This window comes from Chanodichthys erythropterus, chromosome 8 (assembly GCF_024489055.1).
Source record: "Chanodichthys erythropterus isolate Z2021 chromosome 8, ASM2448905v1, whole genome shotgun sequence".
Lineage (NCBI taxonomy): Eukaryota > Metazoa > Chordata > Actinopteri > Cypriniformes > Xenocyprididae > Chanodichthys > Chanodichthys erythropterus.
The window spans coordinates 15030753-15051440 of NC_090228.1; the positions used below are offsets into that span (position 1 = coordinate 15030753).

Consider the following 20688-nt stretch of genomic DNA (forward strand, 5'->3'; position numbering starts at 1 on the left):
TGAATATTAATAATAAACTGTGCCATGATTTGTTGAGTGCAGAAATCTTATATGCATCACATTAATTGCATTAGCTTACGCATGTTAAAACTGTGTAATCTAAATTTTATATTCAATTCAAATACATAAATTGAGTGTATATTATATAACTGTGTGTGTATATAAAATAATAATTAAAATACAAATAGAACAATATTATACATAATGAGAGAGAGAGAGAGAGAGAGAGAGAGAGCGATTCCACCATAACCAAAGCCTCATTTAACATATTGAACCTACATTTTCTAACAAATTCTTGAGTGTTTCACTTCATTAAGCAGAACATTTTGAGGTCACTGAAGTAAAGGCAGTCTTTTGATCAGCATTCAGCACTGCCTTCAGTGTTTTTATGTTGTTTCAGTAAATTCAAAACACTGACAAGGCAATGAACTGACTTTGATAGTGAGGAGTACTTTGACTAAAGAGGCTTGGCTAATAAGCTGCTATATGACTACTTTAATTATTTCTAGATTATTTTTCTATTGACACTGTATTGGAGTAGACTTGCATATTTCAGTGATAATAATGATTAATTATATGGGCTGCTGCACAAAGTTCAACATCTGTAAATCTTTTAGCTCTGATCCTTCTCCTGTGGATTTTATGGAAATACATTTTACACTTGTTGAAAACTTGATGTCCTTGAGGACCCCACATGGGATTGCCACCTATCCTTTTGCATCCCAGGACCACTGGTTGACCACCACCAGCAAAACTCATATAGCCAATTCTGTATTATAAAATAAGAAAGTAATATTGTGTTTTGTACTGTTATTTTATTGCAGACAAAATAGGTTTAGAATTTCAAAATCTTCAGACATAACATGCATGTGTATCTTAAAATAATGGATCGATTTAGTCTATCAAGAACTTTAAAAATTGAATAAATAAAAACAAAAGAATAATCAATATTAACAATTACCAATTAAAAACTAAGCTAAAAGGTGGGCTATAGCCTACACAGTTAAATTATGCTAATTTAAGGACCCTTTAATGTACAAGGAATGATAAAAATTAATAAATGAATAATAAAAATAAAAACATTCTTATAGTCGATTTGAAAGACTAAATTATGAAATCCCAAGCAAAAATAAACTCATTTTTTCTGCAAAAAAAAAAAAAAAAAAAAAACGATGTTCAATGTTAATTCTCAAGTGACAGCCTTGTGTTTGTCTGCCTAGTTACAGTCATATCAAGCTCTGCATTACCTCAGTGGGACACGTGACTTCATATCGTTTCGCTATTGGTCAAGGCGCACCGGGGAAGTTGTTTATGTCAAAAAGCAGGAAGCGCACATTATTAGGGGAGGAAAATTGGAATGTTTTTTAAACTGGTTTTCTTTGGAATGTCTCACTGAACGTCACTGGTCCCAGTCTAGCAGGAAATATTCCCTCATGTCACCATAATTCTTCGCGAGGCACAATATCTGTAAGTATATGCATGTCTTTTAAAATTAATTTAGATTTTCTCTCCTTGTCTTAACTAACTGATCGGAAGTCAGTTAATAGTCACTACTAGGGGCTGATGAGCCACACCTGAGTCTATAAATTAAACATGTCGAACACATTTAATTCGCACTGACCGTCCTAGTAGGTTCTCAATACAGGTTCTGAACTAATATATTTATGTTTTCTCGCGTGCCTTTGTTGGCATGAATTATTCACAACGTTTTTGCTTTTTATTCAGTGACATGGCAGTAAGTACAAGTACTACCTAACAGTGTTTATTTTTATTTTGTTTCGTTATGTTAACGAAGTCTTGGTTTTGGTTTAGTGTACTTGCTTAACATATGCTGCTCATGTTGTTGGTTATATTTTGAGCTGTTGTCTGATTCATAAGTTTGATAAGGCCTGTCATGCACGACTGGGTAAAAAAGATTTGCCAACTTGACTGAGTTTATGGTTTAAAGGCGGTTGTTAGACACTTTGCAGAGTAGCATTTGTTGCCATTACCATACAGCATGATCATAAGTCCCATGTTTTATATAAAGCAATAAAAAATATTAAGGGTAATTTGTTAATAAACGTTAGTTTTACTTACTGTTACTAGTTAAGTATATTAACAGCTATTTATTAAGGTTAAGCAAATTTATCCTTGCGCCATTTCTTCCGCTAGGAGAAATAACTTAGTGCTTGGCTTAATTGACCAGAAGTGGCGACTTACCAGTTTCAGCTGTTATCATTTAAGTGTATTAAATGGTAACAGCCACTTTATTATTATTATTATTATTATTATTACATTAAGAAAGTGCATCCTTTGATAGGAGACAGTTCCTGGCTTATTTGTACAGTGCTGTGCAGTGATATAATTCAGCTGTTATTATTTATGAGTGGATTTTATGTAATTTGTTGTGCCAGGATTGGAACTATTTGCCTTAGAGTTTAAAAATCTATTGGGAGCAGCAGGTTTTTCCCCTAAATGTCCTTTTCCAAATGGACCTGAGCGGATATGACTTTCTACCTCCCATTCTAAAGGCCTGTTCACACTAGGAAATGTATAACTATAAAGATAGCTATATTGATAAATATATTATTCCACACCAATGCCTAAAAAATTGTTTGTTCTGCCACTTACTTTCTTCTGAAAGTATTGTTCCTTGATATTGTGTATTATGGTTATACACTCACTGGCCAATTAATTAGGTAAACCTGTTTACCTGCCCGTTAATGCAAATATCCAATCGGCTAATCGCATGGCATCAACTCAATGTATGTAGACATTGTCAAGACAATCTGCTGAATTCCAAACTGAGCATCAGATTAGGGAAGAAAGGTGACCGTGGCATGGTTGTTGGTGCCAAACAGGCTGGATTGAGTGTTTTAGAAACTGCTGATCTGCTGGGATTTTCATGCACAAGCTTCTCTAGGGTTTACAGAAAATGGCCAGAAAAAGAAAATATCCAGTGAGGGGCAAATCTGTGGGTGAAAATGCCTTGTTGATGCCAGAGGTCAAAGGAGAATGACCAGACTGGTTCGAGTTGATAGAAAGGCAAGTCACTCAAATAACTCATTACAACCGAGGTGTTCGGAACAGCATCTCTAAATGCAGTAATGCACACGTTGAACTATGAAGCAGATGGGCTACAGCAGCAGAGGACCACATGGTATGCCACTCACTCTTGTCAGCTAAGAACAGGGAACTGAGGCTGCATTTTGCACGGGCTCACCAAAATTGCACAATAGAAGATTTTGGCGCAAACAACATGAAAGCATGGCTCCATCTTGTCTTGTATCAATGGTTCAGGGTGGTGTAAAGGTGTGGAGGAGATTTTCTTGGCACACTTTGGGCCCCTTAGTAGCAATCGAGCATTGTTTAAATGGCACAGTATTGAGTATAGTTGCTGACCATGTCCATTCCTTATGACCACAGCATCCCAATCTTCTGATGGCTACTTCCAGCAAGATAACGCGCAAAGCTCAAATCATCTCAAACTGGTTTCTTGAACATGACAATGAGTTCACTATACTCAAATGCCCTCCACAGTCACCAAATCTCAATACAATAAAGCACTTATTGGATGTAGTGAAACGAGAGATTCGCATCATGGATGTGCAGCTGACAGATCTGCAGCAACTATGTGATGCTCTCATGTCAATATGGACCAAAATCTCTGTGGAATGTTTCCAGCACCTTGTTGAATCTCTGCCATGATGAGTTAATGTACTTCTGGGCCCGGTTTTTCAAAAGGTTTAATCTGGATACAATTGATCCGGATTTAATCCTTTTTTTGCGATCCTTGATCACGTAATCCAGCTAACTTTTGGAGCCAGTTTTTTAAAGCAACATCGGATTGGATCAATCTGATCCGGATAGGAACTTTTCAGGATCACCAAATCTGGATTTTCAGTGCTCTACGGAGGCCCTAAAGGGACATGTTGATAGAAAGAATATGGGTTTTGAATTAAATATATTTTTGTTGGATATTTACAGCTGTTTAGGGATTGTTTTATGGCACCAAAATTTCTTTTTACTTTAGAGTAGGTTACCGAAAGGTTAAATATGTAGACTAATGTCTGCATTTAATTTATTACTTTAACAGTTAAACTAATCAAGAGCAAGATAAAAATGTGTATGTATATTACATGATAAAAATGTTGTATTTTTTTTTACTAGTTTTAAAGTTTTACTACATTTTCCTCCTGGAATCCACCTTGAAATCCTACCCCCTGTTGGGATCAGGATAATCCTGTTTTTTTGGATCAAAGTGATCCAAATCCTACAAAAAAATTCTGAAAAACCCAAACTAAAGGTTTGATCCGGATCAAAACCAAGATTGGATTACGTGATCTAATCCGATTATGTAATCCGTTTTTTCTTTTGAAAAACACATTTTCAAGATTTGATCCAATCAGTTATCCAAAATCCTAGTGGATTACTTTTGAAAAATCGGGTCCTGAAGACAAAAGTGGGTCCAACCCGGTACTAGCAAGGTGTACCTAATAAAGTGGCCAGTGTGTGTAGTTGTGGTGTTGGCTTCCCTATTTTGTAGTTTGAGTTTTCATCCTTGGTGTGAAAAGGCCTTGAATTAGGATCTGAAAAATGAGAACTTAAAGATTCTAACAGAAATTACCATGGTTACTAAACCGATAAAAGATCATGTTCTAATTGTCTGTAATGTGGCCTCTTTAATTCCTAATTTGTATGCTCTCTCCCACTTAGTTCGACATATCCTGCCTTGTTGAACTGCAGTGTTCCTCAGAAGAGCACTACAACTTATGTGGAGATGGAGGAACGTGCTCGCAGCTGTCTGCTGCGCTCCAAAGGCACTCTGGAGCAGGACATCAAAGCCTCCTACTTGATGGACCACATGATCAGCGATGGCGTCTTGAGCAATGATGAAGAATCGATGGTGCTCAGCAAGGTCTGTTGTGTTGTTCAGAATGCTCTGTTTTACTTCTATAAAAAAAGAATTCAAGTCAAGTTTCCCTATTTCTGCTTCTCCAGGCCACTAGAAGAGAGCAGGCCGCTGCCCTGCTCGAGGTGCTGTTGAGGAAAGACAACAGGGCATACATCTCCTTCTACAACGCACTGATCAGAGAGAGTTACGGAGATCTAGCCAACCTCCTTCATAGTGACCTGCCTCTGCTCAGCCCTGAGGGAGAGAGGAGCTTTGCTAATGGAGTGTCTCCTTCTGGTAACCACTTGGACATGTATGAACTTGTCTTTTGAAGAAGGCAAGTATGAGATACTAGAGTTTTTGTTTGCTTTTATTCTAGTCCAGGCAATTCTGAGTGAAGGTGGGGTGCCTCAGAGACCCGTGGTGTTCGTGAGCCGACCCGCTCTGCTGAACCTGATCCGGCAGATGCTGTACCAGCTGCAGAATACACCGGGGTGGGTTATAGTGTTTGGCATGGCGGGTTCAGGGAAGTCTGTGATGGCTGCTGAGGCTGTTCGGGACCATGCCCTCATTAAGGGTTAGTGTTTGTTTTAGTTTTATTAAATGATCAAGTAAAAAAAAAGCAGTGTTTGTTTGAAAATAAGTGACTATATGGATTCTTCAGAGTTAAAGGGTTTGTTCACCCAAAAATGAAAATTCTGTCATTTATTACTTAACCTTATGTCGTTCCACACCCGTAAGACCTTCGTTAATCTTCGGAATACAAATTAAGATATTTTAGTTTAAATCCGATGGCTCCGTGAGGCCTCCACAGGGAGCAATGTCACTTCCTCTGTCAAGATCCATAAAGGTACTAAAAACACATTTAAATCAGTTCATGTGAGTACAGTGGCTCAATGTTAATATTATAAAGCAATGAGAATACTTTTAGTGCGGCAAAAAAACAAAATGACGACTTGGTGATGGCCGATTTCAAAACACTGCTTTAGGAAGCATCGGAGCGTTATGAATCAGTATGTCGAATCTGCAGTTCAGAGCACCAAAGTCACGTGATTTCATCAGTTTGGCGGTTTGACCCGCGATCCGATTCATGATTCGATACACTGATTCATTTGTGCTCCGAAGCTTCCTGAAGCAGTATTTTGAAATCGGCCATCACTAAATAAGTCATTATTTTGTCTTTTTGCCGCACCAAAAATATTCTAGTCGCTTTATAATATTAATATTGAGCCACTGTACTCACATGAACTGATTTAAATGTTTTTAGTACCTTTATGGATCTTGAGAGAGGAAATGTCATTGCTCCCTATGGAGGCCTCACGGAGCAATTAGATTTCAACTAAAATATCTTAATTTGTGTTCCAAAGATTAACAAAGGTCTTACGGGTGTGGAACGACATGAGGGTAAGTAATAAATGACAGAATTTTCATTTTTGGGTGAACTAACCCTTTAAAGTATGTATTAAGTTTATTTTCTAAAAGCCCACTAGGCTAAACGTGCCCATATTACTGTATGTATTTTTCTCTCTCTTCAGAGTGTTTTCCAGGTGGTGTTCACTGGCTTTCTGTTGGACAATGTGAGCGGTCAGACCTGCTGGTAAGGATGCAGTCTCTATGTTTCCGTTTGGAGCAGGGTCAAAGTTCAGAAGCCAGCCAGCGGCCACCCTGCTCTGTGGAGGAGGCCAAAGAGCGCCTGCGGTTCCTAATACTCCGCAGGTTCCCCAGGTGAGTTCTGGAAGGATGTGGTCTAGTGCTGCCCCCTAATAGTCGACTTTTTAGTCGACCAAATTTTTATCAGTCTCTTAGTTTGAGGGGAAATAATTCCACAGGAAGTGATTCTACACATTTTTGATTATACAGATCTTGATTCTGTGAAGGGTCTACTTTTATTTGTGTGCACTCACAATAACAAAATGTACTTTTGTAAAATAATGAAAGCAAACCGCGTGCGCTTTCTGCTGTCTCTCTTTGTGAACTTAAGCATGCCGAAAAAAGAACCAAAACTCAGTGAGAACTTGCATTGCACAGTCATGAAATGTGCAATGCGGAGATGACGAGTCGGCATTGTCAACTTCATCACTGCAGCAGAAAATACAGAAAACACTACTTTATCAATCAATTATTAAAATGTTAATGCAGTCTCCCTGCTGTTTTTCCCTGACACATTCATAATCATTACTTCTGCCAGTGGGCCGTTGCAAGCTTTGTGTGTGCGCTTGAATGCTGATTATACTGTGTAGGCATTAAAGGCTCTTTATGATTTATATGGTTTATTAATAAATTAGTCGGATAATTGCTTAAAATGAATGACTGCTAGTAGACCAGAATCTTTATTTGTAGGCGGCCCTAATGTATTTTTTACATTTTATAACCCACCAAAACAAAAAACAATTGTGATTTTTAAAAACTGTTGCATTTCCCTTGTTATCAGCTGCTTCCTCTTATGTACATCCATCAGGTCCCTGCTGATTCTGGACGATGTCTGGGACAGCTATGCACTCAGGTCCTTTGATATTCAGTGCCGAGTTCTTCTGACCACACGCAACCGAGGTCTGGCTGACTCCGTGAGCGGTGAGTAGTTAATTTTAGTGTGTCCAGTTTGCATTGCATTAGCACAGTGAGTGATTATTTCTAAAAAGTCTAGTTTAGTTAGTGACTAGTTAGATCTCGTGCCTGCTTGCAACTGAGTTTCGAATTAAATTCAAGGCAAATCCTGCACTAAATGAAGTTACATAAGGCTCTGATAATGGAGAGCAGCTGGTCTTGGAGATAAGCTATTTTCAGCTGAGGTTATGAGAGAGATGTTCTTTTGTCTCTATTGTTGCTGTTATCTTGCACAATTCATTTAACATTCTAATTTCATTTAAAAAAAGTAAGGGTTCATCCGGTTTCTATGTGCTTTGTATTTGTGAAGGTACAAGGTTAGAAGTGCCTGTTGAAAGCGGCCTAGAGGAGGAAAAAGCCTTGGAAATTCTTGCTTTGTATGTCAATGGGAAGCCGCATGCACTTCCAGAACAGGCCCGCAGCATTGTGAGCGAATGTAAAGGTACGACTCGCCCTTTTTATGCAAAACTGAAACATTATGAAAGGTGACGGTTCCCAAGAACAGCATTTCTCACCTGTTCGTTGTCCTCTACCTAACCTTATGAACGCAATGTCATGTTCACTTAAGAGATCTAGTTCTGAAATCATTTTTGTCTAGATTTAATAAGTTACAAATTTAATGACTTTGTAAATCATCTCCTTTTAATAACCCCTGACCGTTGTAAATGTTTCTCCTTCCGTTAGGTTCTCCTTTGGTGGTTTCTCTGATTGGAGCTCTGTTGAGGGAGTTCCCTGAACGCTGGAGCTACTACCTTCGGCAGCTGCAGAAGAAGCAATTCAAGCGAATCCGTAAGTCATCGTCCTATGACTATGAAGCTCTGGACCAGGCCATGGATGCCAGCCTGCAAGTTCTGGAGCCTGAACACCGAGATCTATACAGGGACCTTAGCATCATGCAGAAAGACGTCAAAGTGCCTGCTAAGGTCTGAAACAAAATCTCATGTCTGTGTCATTTCTTTTGATTCATAATTTATATTAAAAATATGACCGCATTAGAATAAGTTATTTCAAAGTTTAGTTTGCTTTTGTTGTGTCTGTCATGCAGGTTCTCTCGGTGCTGTGGGGTCTTGAGTTGGAGGAGGTGGAGGATGTCCTACAGGAATTTGTGAATAAATCCCTGCTGTTTCGGGACTGTAACCAGCGACCGTATCTCTATTACCTTCACGATCTGCAGCTGGACTTTCTCACTGAACTGAATCGTGATCAAATGGCTGTGAGTTACATTACATTTTATTTTATTTTTTTAAAAAGAGAGACCACCAAAGAACAGTCTGAAGTAATTTTTTTGTGTAGGAACTACATAAAAAGATGGTCCGTCAATACCAGCAGTTCTACAATAAAAGCCCACCCAGCTCTGGAGATAAAGAATGTTTGTATTGGTACCACTTCCTCCCGTTTCACATGGCTAAAGCGGGACTGTCTAAGGTAATGACCTACACTAACTGTTACGCTCCTCTGGAATTTATGTAAGATCTTCTTATGATTTATTCTTCCGTTATGAACATGAAATTCTCCTTTCTTTTTTAGGAGCTTTATTCACTGATGTTTTCCTTGGACTGGGTCAAAGAAAAAGCTCAGATTATGGGATCTGCCCATCTTATCAACGACTATGTAGAATATGGTGAAATACTAGATACAGAGGTATTTATACAGTTTTAGTTAGATTTGTATTGATGTTCCTCAATTGTACATCCCGTTCAGAAATGGTTTGCATTTAATTGGAAAAATTGCCACAGAAAACAATGATTTATGTATAAAAAAAGGCCTGTGTGAAAAAAGCTGTTTATGCTCTTAGTTTTGTTTAAACTAGCAAAACTGTATGAAAGCAATAGAACATTTCAATTGCATAAAATTACTACTTATACTTCTTATCTTATTCACAATGTGCTTCCTCCTGTTCTGTTGAATGAATGATGCATGTGATGTTTCCTCAGAATAGTGAGGTGAGACTGCAGTTTCAGGAGTTCCTCTCTCTGAATGGACATCAGCTGGAGCAGAGACCGTTTCCTGATGTCATACAGTTGGCTCTCTCTCAGCCCGCGTGCTCCGAGGTTTACAGGCAGGCCTTGATGCAAGCGCAGAAAAGGGCCAGCAGAGGGCAGCTCTATCTGGATTGGGTGTATGTATCCCTCAATTTCACTGCCTCATACAGTGATTTTCGTGTAGTAAATGAGATTTTGATTGGAAGTGATTTGACTCTTAAGGAACAAAAATAGTCAGGACAGTTTGTCCCGGCTGGTCATGCATCCTCACCAGGGGTCTGTCTACTATGCCTGCTTTTCCAAAGATGGGAGTAAAATTGCCTCTTGCGGGGCCAGCAAGAAGTTGCGGGTAAATATCCATTTGTGTCCTGACACTGCAGTTTTATGTGACTGGAAAATATTTGCCTACTATATTTGTCTTCGTTAGGTGTTTAAAACAACCTCTGGAGAGAAACTTCTGGAGCTTCAGGCTCATGACGAAGATATTCTGTGCTGCGCCTTCTCCCCCGATGACCGTTACATAGCAACCTGCTCTAGTGACAGGAAGGTTAAGGTCAGTGTGTCTGTCTTTGTGCCAATTTTATTTATAGGTCAATATCTTTTTTCTTTTTTTTTAAATTTTTTAGGGCAACAGTTTGGAATATAATTCTTTTAAAGGTGCCATCGAATGTTTTTTTTTTTTTACAAGACGTAATATAAGTCTAAAGTGTCCCCTGAATGTGTTTGTGAAGTTTCAGCTCAAAATACTACATAGATTTATTTTTTTATTTTAACTGCCTATTTTGGGGCATAATTAGAAATGCGCTGATTCAGGTTGCGGTCCCTTTAAATCACGCGCTCTCCGCCCCCGAAGCTCACGCTTGCCTTAAACAGGGCATAAACAAAGTTTACACAGCTAATATAACCCTCAAAATGGATCTTTACAAAGTGTTCGTCATGCATACTGAATGTATGCATCGAATTATGTGAGTATTGTAAACTGTTATATTGTTTACATTTGATTCTAAATGAATTTGATAGTGCTCCGTGGCTAACGGCTAATGCTACACTGTTGGAGAGATTTATAAAGAATGAAGGTGTTCATGAATAAACACTTGCAGTCTGTATAATTCATAAAGACCAAGAGCCATCGTTATTTTCATTATTACAGTAAGAAACGATGGTAACTTTAACCACATTTAACAGTACATTAGCAACATGCTAACGAAACATTTAAAAAGACAATTTACAAATATCACTAAAAATATCATGATATCATGGATCATGTGAGTTATTATTGCTCCATCTGCCATTTTTTGCTGTTGTCCTTGCTTGCTTACCTAGTCTGATTCAGCTGTGCACATCCAGACGTTCTGCCCTTGTGTAATTCCTCGATCATAGGCTGGCATATGCAAATATTGGGGGCGTACATATTAATGATCCCGACTGTTACGTAACAGTTGGTGTTATGTTGAGATTCACCTGTTCTTCGGAGGTCTTTTAAACATGAGATTTATATAAGGAGGAAACGATGGAGTTTGAGACTCACTGTATGTCATTTCCATGTACTGAACTTTTGTTATTTGACTATGCCAAGATAAATTCAATTTAATTCTAGGGCACCTTTTAATATTCAACCTCATGTTCCAAACCTGCATGCGGTTTATAATACAAAGTGCTGGGTGAACATTGTTCAAAAAGGAGTCAGGAAAATGAGAAGTGTTTTGTGTGTTGTAGTTGTGGAATGTTGAGCGAGGTATTCTTATGAAAGTGTTTGCGGAGGAACACGAGGAACAGATAAACCACTGCCAGTTCACCAACGCAGGCCGACGTGTCCTGCTGGCCACCTGCTCAAATGACAAATTCACCAACACCAAGGTCAGATGTTTTTAAGAATTCTTGACTTCTGCTTTTAATTTAGTTTTTTTTTTTTTTAATAGTTTAGAAGTTGACTACAACAATAATTCAATAATAAATTATGTAGATTAATTTTACTTTTGTTTACATATTATTTGTTTTGCTTTTTAGAATTTGTCTTTTACTAGTATTTTAAATGAACTTTCTCATTTATTACTAAATTTGTGAATGTGAACCTCTTGAGTACATTGTATGAATATGCAGTCAGTAATTATCTTAATGAACCATAAGCACTTCTAACACTAATCTTTTTGACATGATTGATTCAGTAACCACTCCAATGACTCCACTTCACCAATGATTGACTGATTACTCATGAGTTCATGAGTGTTTTTGAGGTATTAAAAAAAAGTCACTGGTGCGTAGCGGGCGAAACAGGTGTGTTGTAGTGGTGCTCCAAAGAGTTTATTAAATCTCATCTGCACTTTTTTTCGCACCCTCAATTTCCTCTTTCCACATTTAGAGGCAGATTTGGTGAACATGAGTAATGAGAATGACAGCTGGTAGGATGCTCACTCGGAACAGCAGAGGAGGGGAACGGGGCAGCCGTGTAATCTTTACAGCTTGTGAAAATTTCAGAGAATTGTGGGAAATCTGTAGGAGTGTGACAGCAGGAGTCTGCAGTTTAGCTGTATTCATTTGAGGGTGCGAAAAACACAGTAAGCGCACAGGTGTCAAAAACGTAATGAGAGCACCCCCCACCCCCCCAGTGGAGGCGTGAACACAAAAGGGGCATTTCGTGGAATATCTCTGCTTGAGGAGTGAAAGAAACACCCTGAAATGAGATTTAGAGAATGTAACAGCAGATGTATTAAACAAGACTAAATGTTCTCTTATATTGGCTGTCCTGTTCAATAAACCCTGGCAGAGTGATCGAGACACCTACACAAAGCATACATTATCCCTTTCTTTCCTGAATCCATGTGTCCTGCCTCTTACTCTTTCTGTGTCCATCTTTGCTGCAGCTATGGAACCCCAACAAGCAGACATCTCAAAACACTATGTTTGGACACATGGAACCCGTCAATCACTGCTGCTTCTCCCCTAACGACGTCTACCTCGCCACTTCGTCCAGTGACGGCACCTTGAAGGTAAGGCCATTTCAAAACCGTTTTGCCTGATGCCTAGTTGTTTTTATTGCTGTTATTTGATTACTTGATTTTATTTGCTTATTTACTTGTAGTATATTACTATGTATATGTATGTATATAATGTATATTGTAATTGTTTTTTTTAACCTTTTACATTTGTTTATTAAATGTATGTTTGTTCTTGTATATATTCTTGTATATATTTAAATTCACCTTTATTAGGCTCAAACTGGTGGATCATCTTTAGTCAATAATACAGATGCCCTCTTATGCACTTTGTCTTTTGTATCTGGCAGCTGTTTGAGGTGTCATCCGCGAACGAGTGGAAATCGATCGATGTCAGTAGTTTTTTCCCAGAGAGTGACGATGAAATAAAAGCCATTGTGAAATGCAGCACTTGGTCAGCTGACAGCTCACGGATCATTTGTGCCGCCAGGAACGCTGTGTTTGTAAGTGATTTTGCGAGTGTTGTTGTGAAATGAGTTGGCACTGCCACTCAATATTTTTGATTTGGTGCCTGTAACAGCTTTATTTTAATTTTATTTATTTATTTTGAAGTCTGATTCACACCAATCCCACAAACTAATAAAAATGGTCATAGGAAAAATCCTATGATAATGTACTTTATTGCACAAATTAAAGGTAAAGCATTCAGTTATGAACCGATTAGATTAACATACTGTGGGTGATTGTTTCTGCTTCATGGTTTTTGTTTTAACTGCATGTTGTCTGTATTGTATGCATGTAGGTGTTTGACGTACAGACATCAGACATGCTGCTGGAAATGAAGACGAGTCGTCTGAGCACAGTTCAGTATTGTCACGCGTGTCCCAACAGCAGCCTGCTGGCCGTCGCACTCTCTCATTATGCTGTAGAGGTACGCCACACCACAGTGTTAAAATGTGCAGACCATTCCTTTTATTAGTCTATACCCAGCACTTCCAAACATAATACATTTGTATAGCGCTTTTCACAATGCATGTCCTTTTCAAAGCATATTGCTTCATAATAACTCGTAAGGTTTGTGTGACCAACAGATCAAAATGTTTGTTTGCTTAAAATCACTTATATAATCACTTAAAGGCAGGGTAGGTAAAAAATGTGTAAACTTTTTTTTTTCAAAATTTGTTTAAACTTTATATATCAATACATAATTAAAATGTAAGTACTCTGAAAAAGTATAAAAATCGAGTGTCTGTACTCTCTCACGACTGTTTTAAAGACAGGTCATTATTTCCATTCACTCCACCCCCTCCCTTCTGGGCTCCTTCCAAAGCCACGCCCCCAAAACGCATGAACGCTCGACTCCGACCACTGAGCTGGAAGACTCATTATATAGCGGAGAGGAAGGAGCACAGTGCATGTAGTGACATCATGTCAGAATCACATGTAATAAAAATAACTTTATAATTATGAAGAGAAAACAAACAAGATGTATTTTAGTACTCACTATCAAGCTAGCATATTGATATTGGTAAAGTTTAAAATATTTTTTTGATTCGCTAACGAGCTAGTTATCTATAAGGCAAAGCTAAAAACAGGTTGCATGATACACGTTTTTCCATTACCATCATTTACACTGTGATGAAGATGAATTTCGTGTAAGATTCATAACATATACGTTGTTCTACAGATAAACAGAGTAACATACATTCAAATATCAACTCACAACTGCATTGCAGACACAAAATAATAACACACACATACAACAAAGTGTGTACGACACACACAGATACAAGATAAAGACATCAGTAAACATAGGTAGAGAATATAAAAACAAAACAAAGGCGAAAAAAAACGTGCAGGTGAACATGGTAAAAGAGTTAGACAGAGGGTAAATATAGTTCAAAGAAAAGTTCCTAGATGCGGAGTAACGTTAGGCCTACTATCTGTTAAACATGTATTATCTAAAGCAAAATTACGCACAATTCAATACTATAGCTATCATCTTGAGCTAGGCCTATAGATTATTTATCGTCTCTACTATGGCTCGCTAAGTAATGTTATGTTAGCTATATTACGCAGCTACGTGTGCTAATGACACATGCTTCATGAAAAAATAAACAAAAAAATATGTATGATCAAAATACAAAAAGAAAGATTTACCTGTCCAGCAGAAATAAAGCCATCAAGGAGTCACTTTTCAGCCCCTTGAGTTCCCTCAGTTGAGAGGGAGTAAAATCTTTGCGTGGCAGGGGGAGCTGCCACTGGACCTGCCCCGGTTATGCGCGCCTGCCTCGGGACCTTCCGTGGTTATATAACAGTGGCAGGTCCCGAGGCAGGCGCATATGATGCATATATGATAAATGCCGATTGATGCATGCGTGCAAACTGTGCACAATCCTGCTCGCAGTTCTCGCCATCGCTGGAAAGCCACGCCGATATTAACTCGCGTTTTATTTCTTTGTTTATCCTAAGACTTTTTGTTCATTGCCTTTTCGTGTACTGTTACTGTCTTCCTTTTTTTGCCTGGTTTGCCTTTACTAACTGCATAGGCCGGTACTGTGAATTTTGCTTGCTGTTTCTCTGCCATTGTTTTGGTATTCCTAGGATCCATGCGTCTTGAATTCCCCAAATCAAACGTGTTTTGCCTACCCTGCCTTTAAATATGCTGTTGCTCCTAAATGTCATGCCGTGTTTTAGCTTCTGTGTCTGAGGGAAGCAATTTAAATGTATTGTTGGTAACACTTTACAATAAGGTTCATTAGTTAACATGAACTAATAATGAATTGCACTTATACAGCACTTATTAATCTTGATGTTAACTTTTAACATTTACTAATACATTATTAAAATCTTGTTAACATTAATGTACTGTGAACTAACATGAACAATGAACAACTGTGGTTTCATTAACTAATGTAATACAGTAAATACAGTAACAAATGTATTGCTCATGGTTAGTTAATGTTAGTTAATACACTAACATTTTACAGTAAGATTCATTAGTTAAACATTAGTTAGTTTTCTTTATGGTTTCATGGTTCAAATCTTTGGGTCTCTTTACATATGGTCACAAAGTTTGCAATTTTATGTATATTTAATCCTGTGATGCAAAACTTAATTTTCAGCAGCCAATACATTTCATAAACCTTTCTCAGACAAACGTTTATCAACGATGACAACAGTTCAGCTTATTTATTTATTTTAAGCTGTGGAATCTTGAGACCAGTAAAAAGAAAGCTGAATGCAACGGTCACCTGAGCTGGGTTCATTGTGTCCAGTTTTCACCTGACGGCTCACTGCTGCTGTCCTCTTCTGATGATCAGACTATCAGAGTAAGCTAGCTTTGGTCCTTCTCAGTGACAATTTTTGCAGTATTGACCGGTTATCACAACAAGTGTTAATGTTTGTCTAGCTGTGGGAGACGGATCGGGTTCACACCTCCTCTGCTGTGGCTCTGAAGAGGGACACTGATGTTATCTTCTCCCATAGTGATATTACAATAGTGGCGCCCGACAGCAGAAACCGATTACAGGTACTGTCCACCTAGATTGTGACTTTTTTTTTTTTTTTTTTTTTTTTTTAAGACCTGTCATGTTTCATTGTGAATCTCCAGGTACAGACTGGATCCAAAGGTGCTACTCTATATGAGAGTGAAGAATTGCCGTCCAGAATTCGCTGTACTTGTATCAGCAGAAATGCTGTTTTTGTCTCCCTGGGAACTGAGGATGGAACTGTACAGGTACTGCAGCTCACCTGTGGGGTATTGTCATCTTGAGCCGTCTCATCCTAATGTTATAATCATTTTGAATATGTGTCTTTGGGCATGCAAAGCACTCTGGGTAAAAATAGCCTTCAGGATGCTTGTGGGTGTTTTGACTCACCTCCGGCAATGAGATTTACCGTGGCTGTCAACTGCACTCAGCCCTCTAATCTCTCGCCCTTCCTTTCCCAAACCCTTCCCTTCTTTCTCTGAATGTTGTCATGCTGGAGGCGAGCGTTGTCCTCCTGTTTTGTACAGTGTGCTGTAGTGTAATGGATGTTACTGATATGTTTGGGACAGTGGAGAAACCTTTAGTGTTCCAGGTTCAATACAAATGAATCTCTTTTGACAGCAGCTGTGACATTATAATATTTAAGCTTTGTTTTATTTTTTTATTTAAACTTATCCAATTTTTATATATTTAAACTGAGGTTATTTTTGTGTTCATTCTAATGTTGATGGTTGAGTTTTGAACTGAAATGTTTAGAAAAATTAACATTTTATGAAGTTTGAATTGCAGCTTCTAAATGCAAGGCTTTGCTTCACCTGCAGTAATGCTGGTACCATTTTGAAACACCAGAGGGCGCCAGATGGATGAGCAGAACTAAAGCAGTTGTAGTGTTGTGAATGCAGTTAGTCTGTAATGGTGCATTTCATGCATGGCTTTTTTTTTTTTTCCCCCCCAAGGAGAGTGTGGCATCAATGAAATCACAGAAATTGAGTTGTACTAGAGAGATGAGGACTGTGTTTGTGTATGTGCGCAGACAGGAAGAGTGAAAGTTAGACAGTTTCTGAAGAACGTTGGATGGAGAACCTTGCAGCTGCTGAACTTACAGCGTGATTTTGTGCTGGCACTAGGGCTAGAGACAGGTACAGTGCAGGTATGGTGAGTGGAAGTGTATGTGAATGTATTATGGACTGTTCATTGACAATGAGAAAAATCCTGAATATTGAAGTTTCTAACAAATATATGAAGCTGTTCTATACATTGACATGGATAGTGCTCTTAAAGGGTTAGATTTTTTTTTTTTTTTTTTTTTTTTTTTTTTTGTGTGACTCACAAGACCAGAACACCAGCCTGAAAGCACACATGCCTCTTATTTTCTTTCCAAAAACACAGCACACATTCCCATAGCCCCAGGCAGCTTTAAGTTTGGGTTTTGAAGTTTTAGATGCAGCAGAGAGGGCCGATAGTCAGTCTGGTCTTCTTGAATGCCTGACAGAGAAGGGTGAACTGACCCACCTTCAAGTGTGCTCTTATAAACTGCTTTAATCACATTTACATGGAGGAATATTGATGTATTAACTGCCAAAGTTTAATATTATAACTGTGTTTGTCATTAGTGTTTTATTTTATGTAGTGTTTTTACATAATGTGTTCCTTAACATTCCATTAACAAAAAAAAAAATGTCCTTTTTAAGGATTTTTTTTTTTTTTTTTTTTTTTTTCCCTGTCCCATTTAGCTCTTTGTGTAATGTTGTCATAAGTTTGCCCCCCAAGTGTGTATTTTCATTTTTCTGAACATTGAGAATAAAGTAAAAAAAGTGATAGCAATTTCAGGTATATTAGATGTAGTTATTAAACAACTGAATTCATAATTGTACACAAACAAGTTATCAAACTATTGCAACTTAGTTTATTCTGCACTAATTTAATTTGTTTTGTGTTTTTTTTTTTTTTTTTTTACATTCTCTGAAGGTGTTTGAGGTTGCATCTGGAAAAACGGTGAAGCTCTCAGGCCACACTAGGACTGTTCACCACTGTCAGTTCACTGATGACAGTGAAACCCTCATCACATCCTCAGAAGATGCTACTGTTCGGGTAATTCACTTGCAGCTGTTTCGTATAATTGAGATTAGAGGGGAAAAAATGAATTAAAAATAAATAAAATGTATATAATTTATATAATTTCAAACACTTATGTGAAGGGTTTTTTTTTTTTTTCTTTCTAATATATAATCACTTATATTTTGGCTGTGAGGACGGTTGAATGACAAGTCTGATTCGCAGGTGCAATTTAGTAATTACGCCACATGCTCACGAACTTCTGCTGCAGCTGTTCTGTTAGTTTGAGAAGTTTCATGCGATGGGTCATTACAGGGCTCACTGATTCATTGCGTTAATGACAAGCAGAGGAAGTATGAGGAAGACTTTTTAGTAATTGATGGTTGTGAACAGCTGCACGCCCATTAAAATTCTGTAGGAACGGATAGTGACGACCGTTAAGACCTTTTTAGGACATTTTGTAGTAGGATGAGAGTTTAACAAATACTAGATTCTTTGCAAACCCTTTCAAAAGACCATTCAATTGCAGTGCTTAACATTTGAGAGGATGAACATTTGCCTGTCTTCAGGTGTGGAAGTGGAGGACAGGCGAGTGTCTGGTGCTGGAGGGTCATACGGAGCCAATCAGGAAGTTTCACCTTTTAAACTCCTCTTCCCCCCCTCATCTATTCTCGTGGTCGTTTGATGGCACCGTTAAGGTAATCGCAACCTCTAACTTGTGTTCTGCAGTCTGTTCTCTCTTCTTCCTAATTGCCAATGAAAGCATCTTAAGCACATGCAGAGTGTGAAGGATGACGTGAAGACCACATTTAGCTCTTTTCTATTGTCTGTCGCTTTTAGTACAAACCATGGTTATCAAGCCCAAATTGTGGACTGAAAGCAGTCAACCATGATAATTAGGTGATGCATGTGGTTAAATGCTTTTACAGTTCACCCCAGTTGTAGTCCGGGCTTCTGTGGTAAAGATTGTTTACATGGTCCACAACTTCCTGCCACTTTTCTCAAATGGGGTACAAAATTGGGTCTGAGACGCTTAAAGTCGGCATTTAAATGGAAGTTGTGATCATCTTTTCTCTTCAGTTTTAAAAATATAGATTTAGAATTTTAAAAATATAATATACACGGATTAATCCTTTTATAATAAATGGTACTCCGTGAAAAATAAGAATTGTCAATTGATTTCATGGAGACTTTTAAACGGCATTGTATTTTTTTCAGCAATTGTTCCATGAAAAGATGCTAAACCTTGATTTTGCTAATGTTAGGAGTTCAAAATAAATTGAGCTTTTCAAATTTCTGTTCCTTTTTATAGTTTGTTTTAATGGTTTAAATAAAATCATGGGTCACCCAAAGTGTATCTCATTCATGGAAAGTATCTCTTGGCATTTTCAGCAAAAGTAGTTTGTTTCTTTCTGTTGCAGGTCTGGGATTTGAACAGAGGGCAGATGCTGCAAGACCTTGTGTGTCATAAGGGTGCTGTCCTGTCATGTGACGTGTCTTCTGACGGACGGCTCTTTGCCACAGCCTCGGCCAATAGGACTGCTAAGGTCAGCGAAACGGGGCACAAATTCATACATCAGATCAATATCACAGGACAAGATATTCTTTAAAGTCACAGAGCTTAGTCTGCCTCTGTGTGTAGTTCCTGGACTCTGACTGTGCGAACACCTGCTCTTGTTACACCACTAGTTTGTTTACTCTAGGTGCGAGTCTGTTTTTGGTACGGTGTAAGTAGTGTGCTATCTGGAATATCTCTACTGAGCCCAGGGTGCTTGCATTAATGATGCCATTTTCAGCCAAATACTGGCTAATTAACTCTGAGTATCAGTGAGCCTTTGTACCGCACTCACGCAAAGCGTCTTCTGTTTGTGGTATCGGAGGTCAGCCTGCTCACCTGAGAGCGTGATGAGATCAAGTTCTCTCAATCTGTGCGACACGCCTCTACCAGAAGAGCTTTCTAATGCGACGCCATGTTCACGTCTGTCTGCCAGAACTTCACGACGATCAGAGAGGATGGCATTGTGAATTTGGAGTGCTGATCAGAAATCAGTCATGCCAAATGGACCTGCCTCAATGACTAACTCTGACTAAAATTAGAGCTGGGAAAGCGAATATTTCAAGCAGCAGTTTAGCCAAAAATGAAAATTGATATTTGCTCACCCTTGTCGCATTCCCATTGCATATATTATTAGATTTGTTAACCTTTTCACAAAGAGATCACTCAATGAGATTTAGATCTCTTCAAATTGGCTCTGTAGCAGACGGTGTTCAGTTTTGCTCCTGTTCAGTTTATGCAGTAAAATGGCTTATACCTGCTGATTTTTGTTGCCTAAGGTGTGGAGCAGCGTCTCATGGGAGATGACGTTTTTGCTGAAGGGACACAAGGACTGCGTCCGTAGCTGCCGGTTTTCTTGGGACAACAAGCGACTTGCAACTGGCGATGACAACGGAGAAATAAGGGTGAATAACATGTTAAACTTCAAACTGTGATCCATCAGTGTTAGAAAGGGAATAAAGATCTGATTATGGAGTTTTTTTCAAGAAGGCATCTCCTTGAAAAAAAGGCTTCTCCTCAAGTAGGCATCTAAAGTTTTCTAGGCATCTATTGCTTTAAAAAGCAATAGATGCCTAGTAAAGCAACTCAGATGTTTTTGTAAAAAGTCTTCAAATTAAAGATGCAGTATCTCTGATCTTCAAAGTACTGTTTCAGTTTGTGTTCCTGATCGCTGTGCTCCCTGTCACTTCTC

The 20688-nt window shown here is 38.4% G+C and overlaps 1 protein-coding gene across 6 annotated transcripts in view; it reads left to right on the plus strand.

The window, feature by feature from the left end:
• Positions 1 to 1324: 1324 nt before the first annotated feature.
• Positions 1325 to 20688, plus strand: part of apaf1 (apoptotic peptidase activating factor 1) — a 30284-nt gene continuing 10920 nt past the window's right edge. For 4 of the 6 annotated variants that reach the window (XM_067391981.1, XM_067391983.1, XM_067391984.1 and 1 more), the window contains exons 1-25: positions 1325 to 1467; positions 4699 to 4900; positions 4984 to 5173; positions 5256 to 5453; positions 6412 to 6601; positions 7335 to 7447; positions 7791 to 7922; positions 8165 to 8403; positions 8526 to 8693; positions 8774 to 8905; positions 9008 to 9121; positions 9415 to 9599; positions 9685 to 9811; positions 9890 to 10015; positions 11179 to 11319; positions 12324 to 12449; positions 12746 to 12898; positions 13198 to 13326; positions 15602 to 15727; positions 15808 to 15927; positions 16009 to 16134; positions 17855 to 17977; positions 18511 to 18639; positions 19363 to 19488; positions 20276 to 20401. In XM_067391981.1, coding sequence (XP_067248082.1) covers positions 4763 to 4900; positions 4984 to 5173; positions 5256 to 5453; positions 6412 to 6601; positions 7335 to 7447; positions 7791 to 7922; positions 8165 to 8403; positions 8526 to 8693; positions 8774 to 8905; positions 9008 to 9121; positions 9415 to 9599; positions 9685 to 9811; positions 9890 to 10015; positions 11179 to 11319; positions 12324 to 12449; positions 12746 to 12898; positions 13198 to 13326; positions 15602 to 15727; positions 15808 to 15927; positions 16009 to 16134; positions 17855 to 17977; positions 18511 to 18639; positions 19363 to 19488; positions 20276 to 20401 — 3477 coding nt within the window. In that variant the 5' untranslated portion in view covers positions 1325 to 1467; positions 4699 to 4762. Of the gene's footprint in view, positions 1468 to 4698; positions 4901 to 4983; positions 5174 to 5255; positions 5454 to 6411; positions 6602 to 7334; positions 7448 to 7790; positions 7923 to 8164; positions 8404 to 8525; positions 8694 to 8773; positions 8906 to 9007; positions 9122 to 9414; positions 9600 to 9684; positions 9812 to 9889; positions 10016 to 11178; positions 11320 to 12323; positions 12450 to 12745; positions 12899 to 13197; positions 13327 to 15601; positions 15728 to 15807; positions 15928 to 16008; positions 16135 to 17854; positions 17978 to 18510; positions 18640 to 19362; positions 19489 to 20275; positions 20402 to 20688 lie in introns of those variants that run through there. The other 2 variants (XM_067391986.1, XM_067391987.1) reach the window with 2 other exon arrangements.